The following is an 11,858-nucleotide window of genomic DNA, read 5'->3' as shown; positions in this document are numbered from 1 at the left end:
CATTTCCAAACTTTAAAAATGAAGAAGCAAAGAGATTTAGTCATTTATTTATTTTAATTTTTTTATACTTTGGTACAACTATATTTCAACTAATATCTTTGGAGATATTAGGTACAATATTAAAGTAAAATTCCTAGGCAACGGTGTTCTTGTGCATCTAAATTTTTATATAAGAAATTGTAACCTTGGAATAACATAATTTATTTCCTCTTGATTTGGGACTCAATTACTTGGTCCGTTATACTAACTATATTTGGATGTCTCCAGTGATTGTTTATAAAATAAAAATGTTCTCTCTTCTGTTGTACTACTATATAAACTACTAAGATCACTATATCCCCGACTGAGGCTTTTAAGCCAAACTATCTTTCTTCTTCTCTATCTGATCAAAGATTTAATTTATTTTTCTAAAAAATGATTTCTTTGTTATTTTACCAAAAAGTCTACTTCATCGTCAATCTATTTAGGAATATGGAGATGGTATATTTGTCATTAATTAATATAATAAAAACGCACTGTATGAATGGAAAAAAAAATAATGACGACACTTTTACGATCAATAATTATTACACAATATGTATATACTATCGGCTTTAGTGTTAAATTTAACGATCCACTTCACCAAACACAACGTCTAGGGTTCCAATAATAGCGACGACATCTGCTAAAAATCCATTTTTGCTCATGTGATCACAAGCTGCTAAATGAGCAAATCCAGGAGCCTTAATTTTACATCTATAGGGGCGAGATGAGCCATCAGAAACGAGATAAACCCCAAATTCGCCCTTAGGAGCTTCAATAGCAGTGTATGTAGCTCCAGCTGGTACAGTGTACCCCTGAGTAAATAGTTTAAAGTGGTGAATCAGAGCCTCCATGGATGACTAAAAAGAGGATAAATAATTATTATAAACTCTAAACTCAAATCTTGTAATAATTATAAATATATTTACTTTCATCTCTGCTCTTGAAGGTGGAATACATTTAGCATCATCAGTTCTAACCTCTCCTTCGGGCATATTGTTCAAGCATTGTTCGATAATCCTTACTGACTGTCTCATCTCTTCCATTCGAATCAAGTAGCGATCATAGCAATCCCCTTTACGACCAATGGGAACATCAAAATCAACAAGATCATATGCATCATAGGGTTGAGACTTTCTCAGATCCCATTTAATTCCAGAACCTCGAAGCATGACACCAGAAAATCCAAAATTGAGTGCATCCTCAGCCGAAATAACACCGATATCCGTGGTTCTTGCAACAAAGATACGATTGTTTGTCACAAGATCTTCTATCTCATCAATACGTTGTGGAAATTTAGAAATAAATTCGTATATATCGTCAAGCAATCCGATAGGAATATCCTATAAGTTATGGATATGGCTCAATCAGTTTTAATATGCCATTTTAAATTAAAATTATTACTCTATGGACGCCTCCAGGTCTGACGTAGGCTGCATGCATTCTTGCACCAGAAGCTCTTTCGTAGAACTCCATCAATTTTTCTCTCTCCTCAAACATCCAAAAGAAGGGTGTGATACCTCCCAAATCCAAGATGTGAGTACCAATACCCATCAAGTGATTAAGAATTCGTGTGATTTCACCAAACATTACTATAGGATAAATAAATATATTAAAATTGATGAGCATGTTGGATCAGGAGAAATTTTCAGACTCATACTTCATTTCTTCTGACTCTGATATAAAGATACTTTAAGAAAAAAAAACAAGATTAGGTCCTTTCAATTTTCCGAAGTATTTTTGAGATATATAATTTGTATCATTTTTTTAAATTTTATTTAGAAAGTAATATTTCCATCTATTTTAAAAAAAATATATTTTATTTTTCAAAAGGCCTTCATTTCATGTTTAAAGAAAAATATAGAGGATACAAGTTACGCATTGCATTTAGCTATTAAAACTTTGGTATGCTTGAGGGATAGTATTTCGCCAAAACGGCTATCTATTTAACAGGTGGTTTTTCCCCCCTCTGGATTCTAAAAGTAGCTCAACCACAAAATCTGCATTAAACTTCTGAAGATCAGACTATTTATCTGTATATCTAATTCAGCCAAGTGGCAAACTAAAAATCATTGTCACAGTTATATTTTTGTAAGTCTATTTTTAAATAAAATGAACTTAAAATTTAATAAGAAAAAATGAAATGAGATACGAGCTTACTCAAACTACGAATTAAACTCATATCTGAAGGCATCATTGATATGTCTATTGTAATATTTCCTTTTATTTTATAAATTATTAAAAAATTATTTGTTCATCAATATTTGAAAAGAACGTGTTTAGTGACGTCATAAATTGTATAATAATTGAAGGAGACGCCATCTTGGGGTCTCAAAGTTAATATTTGTACTATATATATAATGGACAAAATTCCAATAAATCTTGATGAAACTTCATCAAATGGCTTTAAGAATAAAAAGAAACTTAAACTTGCATTGAATACTACTAGGTATGACCAATGAATGGAATTTGCTGAATTTTATCATGTAGGTTTTTAAGGCTCAAAATATGTTTCTGGTAGAAATTTTTTTGCCCTTTGAGGCCATGGCGACCTTTAAATATCATTTTTTTTAAATTGAATTTTTTGACTAACAAACGACTATTTCATATAAAATAAAAAATAAAGACCGTAAATTTTTGAAGAATTATGAGAATAAGACAAAGGATTTTTGACAATAATATGAAAGATGAGCGAACGACAGTTTAACTTGAATATTTTTTCTTTTCAAAGCCTTATAATCCTTATATGAAGCCAACTACGCCGGGTATCCTACTCTAGTCTAAATTAAACCAAAGAAATATGTACTGGAAATGATTATGAAATATCTAAATCTGTATCATTTTTTTTCATTTAGTGTGATAATATGACAAAAATAACTTATAATTTCCATTATAATAGTTACTTTTTATCTACACTATGAGAATGATAATGAGTTATAACGATATAATAACAAATTTTTAATACATTTTAGGGTCAGATATATCATTAAACTGGACAATAGTTGAATAAATAGCTTTTTGACAGTACGGTTTAAGTACTATTATTTGTTGGTTTAATTTTGACATACAATAGTTTGCTATTTTTCTTTATATGAATTAAAAAAGGGTTTTAATTGTCATAAACGTGAAGATTTATGCCCCTAAAGCTGACGTCACATAAAAACGTTAATTGATTAAATCCTTAATTTTGGTAATTTATATGTACATATTAAAGAAGTCTCCCACAAAAATGATGCATGTTTAAGTAATTCATAGCTGATATTTCATACAATTAGCACAAAAACTCAATACTCGATGGGTGGATATCTCATCCCAATCCCCTCCCCCCTGTTGCAACAGCCCCGTGAGGGATAATTTCTACCTCTTAGATACTTAGCACGAAGAGGAACGTCGATATTAAGCAACTTTTCAACAGCTAAGGAGTATGCTTGCTCATTGCACATCATTGAGACATAATCCAATCGATCAAAATAGGGCAGGGCCTGAGTGTAGGTCTTGTATTCGATCAACTTCTCAGTGCCTCTATGAAGAAGACCAATGTGAGGATCCGCCTCTCGCACACTTTCTCCATCCAGTTGAAGAACGAGGCGGAGTACACCGTGAGCAGCTGGATGTTGAGGCCCAAAGTTCACTTGAATGTTCTTCACTTGTTTCTCCACGATGGGGTCGTGATATCCGTGCATTTCCTTTCGAGGACCACTCAACACTTCCATTTCCTTACTCAATTCCTTGTACTCCGGGACATCAATATAAAAGAAATGACTTCCGGCTGACCGAGAAAGATATTCTCGGTCTGGGTACCAAACGGCGCCACTCTTGGGGATCGATGTCATCAATGTCCTACAAATTCAGATCAATCACTCATTTCAAATGCTTTACAACATTAAATCATATTTTATATACTAAAAATCATTCCTTATTTTGTATAAACGAATTCTAATAATAAATGAATGAAATGAGGTGACGGATTGACGATTCCAAGTTCAAAGCTCCAAGTCTCAATCCATTCATCCATTATGATCATTACCTCTGAGGAACAGATCCACGAAAAATCCTGGAGGCAGCATTTTGGATTAGGAGAGAAGTGGATCGGATTGACGCACTCATTTTTCAATCAATTTTAATATTTATTTGTCAGTATTTACTATTATTTAGTATTGTAATTATTATATAAAAACCTCCATTAAAAAATATGAGATGAAACAGAAGTCAAGTCAATAGGCTCCAGCAAAAATACATATATTTTAATCTAAAACATAGTGACGTCATATTGTTCTTGTGATCTCATTAGAATCAATTATACCGTTTCTATAAGCTATGTTGCAATTTATTTTTCTAGCCAGCCTAGAGAATAGACTAGCTAGTAGCTAGTTTAGGGATTGCATACTAATGATGGCAGTCAATGTTACAATAACATTGACTGCAATGAAACTTTCAAACAAAGTTGCAAAACCTAAGAAAATATATAAAGAACTGGAAGAGTTAATACTAAAAATATTATATTAATATTTTGTTAAACTTTAACTATTGGCTTTAATAAAACAGTTTATAATTTACAAAAATGTTAAAGCACTCCCTGGCTGATTCTATGCAAGTTCTTTGAATAAAAAACTTTTTTATTTCAGTTCAAAAATATTCTCGTTGTGGAAGAGTTATTAATTGCAGCACGCAGACTTCTCATAGATTATCTTATATGCTGAGAAAATAAACAGCTAGTAATATTGTTGAAAGTCAGTTAGGTTTTGATTTTGATTTTTGAGCATAAAAATACACATCCCCCTACACGAGGTTAAGTGATTGAACCTTGTGCCACTCCAGATATTAGTATAACTCATTGCCCATTGGATTTACTCATAGCTAGAATATGTCTGTTTGGCACGCCAGATGTCGCTTTTTATTATGTTACACAATAATTTATAACACATATTTTATTCCAATAAGTGTAAGTTATAACTTATAAAGTTATAAGTATAACTATCGATTATTGTGCGGAGAGTCTATGGGAGACATACAGCCTCGAATTTCATATTTATATTAAAATTTAAAGTAAATAAAAAATTAGACGTAAATCGGTTAAACTTTTATATATTGCGATGCCTCCGAGAAAAAAGAAGCAAAAAGTAGTGAACCCAAATGCCCAGCCCGGAATTGCACGCAGTCATCTTGAACAAAATTTTACTGTGATGCCAGATTCTCTGAAGGACTTGAAAAATGGACACGTATTATACTTTTTCACCTCATGTGGAAGAATTCGAGCAGAAACTGAGAGACATCTTTGCTCACATTTTTCATTGTTGGATGAAGAAGATTATTCAATTGCTGCAGTTGACTCCACTCTGAAGTCTCTTGTTAAAAAAACTTTGGATAAATTTAAAAGACTAAGCAATCCCAAAGAATTTGCAACGTTTGCAAAGATTTGTGATGAATCATTCAAGTTATTACCAGGAGTAGAAGAACGAAAACAGAATTATTCAGATAACAATTCACAAGATAGTGAGCCAGATTCGGAAAGCCTAAGTCCTATGATTGAATATAATGAAGATGAAATTAATCCTACTCCTCTGAATGAAGAAACGCCAGTTACTGCCTCAACAAGATCAAGTACAAAGAAACTAACACCAAGAGAACAGAAACTTAAAAAAAGACTCGACTTTGCTATAAGATCTAAAGTAGCTTCAGTGACACAACATCGAATGCAGATGGCTCAGCTCAGGACCAAATTGAAAGTTCCAAAACGTGTTGTTAATCAAACCATTATGCGAAAACAAAACACAATCGACCTTAAAGACAGAAAAATAAAGGAGCTAAAGGCAAAGTTACGCGGGAATGCTTTGTTTCAAGAGCTCGCTCAGGCAAGGGTTGAACTACTTCAACTAAAACGGACACATAGTCAATTAATCAGGTCACGTAAATCCAAGAAAAAGACCACTGTCTCAGCCACGCAACATCAAAATGTGGGTCGGAAATTGAAAAATCAAAGTGGAGGTGAAGGAGAAGTTGAAGTAAGAGACGGAAAGTGCAAGGTCACATAACGTTGACGCCGAAGAAATACTGGGCATATTACCTTTGTCCAAATAAAAATCGCAAAATACTTAAATGTGCTACTTATCCTGTAGAATGTTTTACCCATGACACAAAAGAAAATAATAAGTTATAAAATAAATTAAGACTAAGAGAGACTGATTTAGAAACTTTGCGTAGAGAATATCTCAACTACGTGTGATGACCTGCAAGGCATTCTTGATGGCAAAATAGTTAGCAGAAAGGCACGGCATGTTTGGTTCAGAAACGAAAAGCTTGTAGTGTATAATTCATAAATTGAGAAGTTCAAGAAATTGAAGGAACAAAAGGTTCACTGAGTGGCCTATTGTTCACAATCTGAAGATCCTACCGATTATGACGTGTCAATGTTCCAGCTAGAAGCGGATACTTTCCATGGTCTTTTGCTAGGATGAGTAAAGCACTGCAATATTCAATGGGTTGTGATGTTATGTATGTAATATATTTTTGTAATGTTTTTTACATAAAAAAATATTGTTATGTCCTCCATTAATTTAATATTTAACTAATTATGCAATTCAATTGCATACTCATTTTAATTATCTTGATGTTTAAGAAAGTTGTGTTGTTTTATTGAAATATCATATTTGACCACAGATTTTGGTCAATAACATAAGCAATAAGAAAAAAAGTCATGAAATTCCGAAGATAAATTGGTCATAATTTCTTTAATATTGAAGCTAGAGACATAATTTTGGTATCAAAATGTTTCTTTTAGCCTAATTTATCAGATAAAACATACTTAATGACTATGTTGTGAGTAACATTTTCTTACCTTTGAAGAGTTTGCCTTGTTAATTCTGTTAAAAGTGTTGATTTGTAGAGTCCACATAGTGCTTCGTTATGCTATTTAAATTCAATATTTAATTAATAATTAAGTTGCAATCATAGAGAATATAGTGTAGCAATGCTCAATTTACATATTTTTATACACTATCTATTTTTTTAGGGTTATAATATTAATTTGGTTACATCAGAAGGATGATAAAATTAATGATTAAAGACAAAATGTTTGAAAATTATGTTTTGCACTAGAAATATCAGGACGTCATATTGACATCCGTTTATTACTTTAACATAATTGAGCAATTCCCGGATGTTTATATTTGATAATTTTTATAAGTAGGTCTCTATAAGTAAATTTTTAGACGAAACAGGCAAAAGATTTATTAAGATGGCACTATCAATAAGCGTCAGAATGTCATTAAAACGTCCCTTTAGTTTAGTGTTTACTGATTGACTATTATCCATATTGAATTACGTTTTCTGATCTAAATAACTCGCATGAAAAACTTGATTTAGAGGACAATATCGACACCAATCACTTGTCACAATTGAGTACCTGAACTGTACTCGTCCTGAGAAACAACTGCAGATATCCACATAATTTGATTCATGAGCTTTACTCACCAATAGCTATAATGTTTTTAAACTGTATAGCCTTACACCCGACATTTAACTGAAGTAAAAATTGAACGATAAAGAGGCACAACGACTGTTGCAAAATATTCCTATTCCTGAAGGGGAAGATATTGGATTATAAATTGATGAGTTTAAACCAATTTCAAATGAATCCGTGGATTCTAGTGAGAGTGATATAGAAGAATCAGAAGTGGGAAAAAATGAGGAAAGTCAAAAGTGGATCCTAAACTAGATTAGTGACAAATGAACTCCTTTGATTTTGGTATTACATCCATAATTAGTTTTTCAATATAGTTCAGTTCCTGAAAAAAATATTATCAAAAATAAAGGAGCCATTTGAGACGGATGATAATTCTTTAGTTGGAAATGATGTCACTTATTGGAGAGTAATCTTGCTTTATCTTTAAAAAAAAAAGCAACCAAATAAACAGGACATATAAACCACCAAATCTGTTTTCTGCTATTCATGAACCTTCTTCATTCTCTAAACAACAAACAAAAATGAGTAATTTCCTTAGCTCGTTTGGTCTATTCATAGACTAAACCATTATAGAACAAACCATCGAATGTACAAAATATGCAGAAGTTCGTCAAAAAGTAAATAATGATAGTTATATAGTTGCAAAGAAGATGTCTTGAAATTCATAGCAAATTGCAATGCCAGAGTAATTATTGTTAAAGGCTAGCCTGATATAATCATTTGATCTCAAAATTGGGGTTCTTTAATTTTTCGTAAGCTGACGTCATGCAACATGCTAAAACATATCAGATTCGATAAGAGAGCATCTAGATCAAATCGTCTAAAATCGGACAATTTTGCATTGTTTTCATAAATTTATTGAAAATTCAACTTCCAACTACATTTCTAGCAACTACATTACTGTATATGACCAACTTTTCCCACAAAAACAAAATGTTCATTCACCTAATACGTTCCAAAATATATAGACACATTTGTTATTCAATTTTGGTTGTCGGTGGAGTTGAAGTCCCTAGTATTGGCTGAATGAATTTCCTTACATGGAAAAATACCTCTTGCTACAAAAATAATACTCTTTCACGGAACAGGTCGTTAGGAAATCATTGACTCCCTACCTTGAAAGTGGGAAAAATGTAACATATCATGACTTTTTTTTACCACTATGAATCTTGCCAATCTTCTGGCGAAAAAAAAGAAATCCCCATTGTTGGAAACCTCAGTAGGATTAGAAAAGAAGTGCCAAACCAAATCAAAATTATGAAAGCTGATTTCTACTCATCAACTGCTTCTGAGAATGACAGTTGCTTTCTTAATATGTACCAAGGAAAAGTATCCAATAATTGACTTATTTTGAGTACAATGCACGAAAAATCTTAATTTTCATGAGGATATGGAAAAACTTCATGAAACTGCAGCGTATTATAACTCCACAAAACTCACCGTTGATATATTTTGTCAAATCGCACGCGAATAATCCACCAAGTTGTCATCTTCTCGATGGCCACTGCAAGTGTTTTGAAGCAATTAATTATTTTATTATATACAAATATTTACTAAAGACTATTTGACTCGGTCATGAATTTATTCAAAAAGTATCGAAGAAATAGCTGTAATTGATCATGATGGTTGAAAATCTATTAAACGAAGTGCAGACTGGAAATTCTTCAGTCTAAGAAAAGAGCTAGTTGTACTGTATGGTGCCCATGAGTCAAACGAAATAGGACTAGGGATTTGTGTTTCTCACACAATGAAAGTATGCAAAATTTGTCGTCTCTAAGACAACAGGATTTAATGAATTCTTAGGAAATATTTTAGAAGAGTTATTATTCAATTTCCTTTGTACTCACTTGATTATTTAATAAATTTCCTGTCAAGAAAAATTATAAGTCAAAATCGTTGATTTTTATGAATAAAAGTATTTTCACATTACGTTAAATTATTTATATATTTTTTGTAAAGTTATAAAGGAATAATATGATATCTTAGCCCATGCGTCATATTTAAGTTTACACTGAAGATTGTTTTTCTTACTTTATGAAAAACTAGTTCGTGAAGACGGTGAGAACAAAGTTAAGTTTATTTCCAGTGAATTATTACTGAAATCGACATTTTTTATTCAATATGGCCTCCACTCTCTTTCTGAAGGCCGCACAAACCTCATGGGAATGTCTTGTGACAAGTCAGCTCATATGGCCTTGATGGCGGACTCTGAAGATCTCAGACCCATGAGGCTTGTTGCAGGCAGCTCATCGACTTTTGCCTGGATGGAATAATCCAAAGGATTAAGGTCAGGAGAGCTGGGATGCCAAAAGCTCTTGGATACATTCAAAAGAAGCTTGGCTCTAGACGACCTCCTCTCCTTTGTGGCCGTCGTAACGATATGTTTTTTCCTCCTTTTTTGGTCCCAAGTCATCTTTAATTATCCTTCGGAGCGTAACTTCGCTCAAGTTCATCTTCTTGGCCATACCACGAACCGTCATCATTGGATTACTAGCAAGGTAGTTTTTGACACGTATAATCAATGCCTTTGTTCTTACTGTTCGTTTCCGACCTTGCCCAGACTTTCTGGCGACTGTCCCTTGGGTTTCAAATCGCTTTTTAATGCTATACACGGCCGTCCGGCTGATCTGGAGGTCATTGGCAATCTCGGTAGGGGTCTTCTGGCACTCGAGCATTTCCAGCACAAGATTTCTTTTGGCTTCCATTTCGTCGTCTTCTTGAGAAGATTCAAACAATAGTCGTCAATATTTATAAATAATAACAATGGCAAATGAAATTATTCTTAGAATATAATGAACGCAACCTTCCTTTTGTAAAAATTCGAAACTATCAAAATTCGAGCTGTGAGTATTCTTTCAAGTTACATGTGGTATATTAATTTAGATGCCAAATTGACATCTTGGTACTTTTGGTAATATATATTCCTGGTGTTTCCAGTCCTAATTAATAGTTACTTTCTACAATATATTGATATTGTAGATGATTAATCACCTTGGTAATTATCAAACTCATCTGAAATTGCTCCACGCCTCAAGAAAAAGTAGCACTCCACTGTTTGAAAATCGGCAGTTTAATGAAGTTATAAAGCCTTATAGTCGAATAAGATACTTTATAACGAATTGTGCAAAATATATATAATATTTATAAATTTCATTTTGTCAATTAGAGTGAAAATTCATAAAGTAATCTTGAAAAAGGCATCACTTTAACTTAAATACAGCAAACCCTCGTTTAGTCCAGATTTTGCTATAGTACGATTTTTGTTTTAAAACACTTTTAATTAAATTTTCAATACATAATACAATGTTCGTTGGCAGTTTCTAAGAGTGAATTTAAACATTACGTGGAACCCAAACACTTTGGGGGTAATGTCTTATATTAATACAATCTCAGCGTTTAATTTATTGACGATATATTTCTTTAATGTTGAAATACATTTGTTGTAAAAAAATCTAATTACGTACTCTATTTACATTAGATAATGGTTAAGCAACCAACACTTAATTCGAAAAGGGATTTGAAAATTAAATCTTTAAGTTTCATACGGAAGTCAATTAAATCAAATGATATATCCTGGTTATAAAATTAATCATATTGCTTAGTTATTAATTAAGTTAATACTTGGGTGGATTTGATAATAATTTGGAGTAGGTAGGTATACCTGCAACAGCTGAATTATATACCTTAACAGGTAAATATTATGTTATGAAGATTTTTTTTTGTTTAGTTATGAATCCAACGCTTTTTTTAAAGCTAATTCTGATATCAGGAATAATCGCCAATGGTAATTATCTCAACTAACAATTTCGAATTGTAATTGACTTTGAATTTTACATCTATTCAAAATATTATTGCTGTTTCCCCCCCCTAGTATATGCCATTAAATGCTGGGTTTGCCGCTCAGATGGTGATCCAAAATGCGCGGATCCTTTCGACAACACGAGCTTCCCCATCACAGATTGCTCTGTTCAACCTGAAAGAGCTCATCTTCCAGGTCTAAAATCTACAATGTGTCGTAAAATTCGTCAAAAAGTAGATGGTAAATGGAGATATTTACGCTTTTGTGCATGGCTTGGTGAGCCTGGTATGGGTGGGGATGAGAGATATTGTTTGCATCGCTCAGGAACTTACAACATTCATATCGAAACGTGTACCTGTCGGTTAGTATTGATATATTTATGATTTATAAGTACATAATATTATTTTTATAATTTATGTTGTAATAGGTCTAAAGATGGATGTAATGACGCTCCAAGTACTTCCTCTAACTTAGTCCTACCTTTTGTATCCATTTATGTACTCAATCAAATATTTTCATAGATCTCCTATATATATTTTCCTATCTATATTATAGAAATATATTTTATTAATTCAA

The 11,858-nt window shown here is 32.4% G+C and overlaps 2 protein-coding genes across 2 annotated transcripts; one reads left to right on the top strand and one right to left on the bottom strand.

The window, feature by feature from the left end:
* Nucleotides 1–458: 458 nt before the first annotated feature.
* Nucleotides 459–4,293, bottom strand: LOC121129677 (NADH-ubiquinone oxidoreductase 49 kDa subunit). The gene is made up of 5 exons (XM_040725402.2): nucleotides 4,049–4,293; nucleotides 3,383–3,861; nucleotides 1,426–1,613; nucleotides 951–1,364; nucleotides 459–881 (listed from the first exon to the last, which is right to left on the bottom strand). The coding sequence occupies exons 1-5, from the start codon at nucleotides 4,126–4,128 to the stop codon at nucleotides 606–608; spliced, it is 1,437 nt and encodes a 478-aa protein (XP_040581336.1). The 5' UTR covers nucleotides 4,129–4,293; the 3' UTR covers nucleotides 459–605.
* Nucleotides 4,294–11,106: 6,813 nt separating this feature from the next.
* On the top strand, nucleotides 11,107–11,858 carry LOC121129726 (UPAR/Ly6 domain-containing protein crok). Its single transcript, XM_040725444.2, has 3 exons — nucleotides 11,107–11,267; nucleotides 11,355–11,643; nucleotides 11,710–11,858. Exons 1-3 carry the CDS (start codon nucleotides 11,189–11,191, stop codon nucleotides 11,801–11,803), a joined length of 462 nt encoding a protein of 153 aa, XP_040581378.1. The 5' UTR covers nucleotides 11,107–11,188; the 3' UTR covers nucleotides 11,804–11,858.

Source organism: Lepeophtheirus salmonis, chromosome 14, assembly GCF_016086655.4.
Source record: "Lepeophtheirus salmonis chromosome 14, UVic_Lsal_1.4, whole genome shotgun sequence".
In the NCBI taxonomy this organism is placed as follows: Eukaryota; Metazoa; Arthropoda; class Copepoda; order Siphonostomatoida; family Caligidae; genus Lepeophtheirus; species Lepeophtheirus salmonis.
The sequence above is the reverse complement of the archived record's forward strand: the minus strand, read 5'-3'. Positions and strand labels throughout refer to the sequence as shown.

What these genes read in the sequence shown, in the direction of transcription:
- LOC121129677 (XM_040725402.2), bottom strand. Translation starts at nt 4,128, where the DNA reads ATGAGTGCGTCAATCCGATCCACTTCTCTCCTAATCCAAAATGCTGCC. An exon ending in TCGTGCTAAGTATCTAAGAG is followed by an intron (nt 1,614 to 3,382) that starts GTAGAAATTATC and finishes TTTATCCTATAG; the next exon opens with TAATGTTTGGTGAAATCACA. An exon ending in CTTCAAGAGCAGAGATGAAA is followed by an intron (nt 882 to 950) that starts GTAAATATATTT and finishes TCCTCTTTTTAG; the next exon opens with TCATCCATGGAGGCTCTGAT.
- LOC121129726 (XM_040725444.2), top strand. Translation starts at nt 11,189, where the DNA reads ATGAAGATTTTTTTTTGTTTAGTTATGAATCCAACGCTTTTTTTAAAG. An exon ending in ATCAGGAATAATCGCCAATG is followed by an intron (nt 11,268 to 11,354) that starts GTAATTATCTCA and finishes TCCCCCCCCTAG; the next exon opens with TATATGCCATTAAATGCTGG. An exon ending in ATCGAAACGTGTACCTGTCG is followed by an intron (nt 11,644 to 11,709) that starts GTTAGTATTGAT and finishes ATGTTGTAATAG; the next exon opens with GTCTAAAGATGGATGTAATG.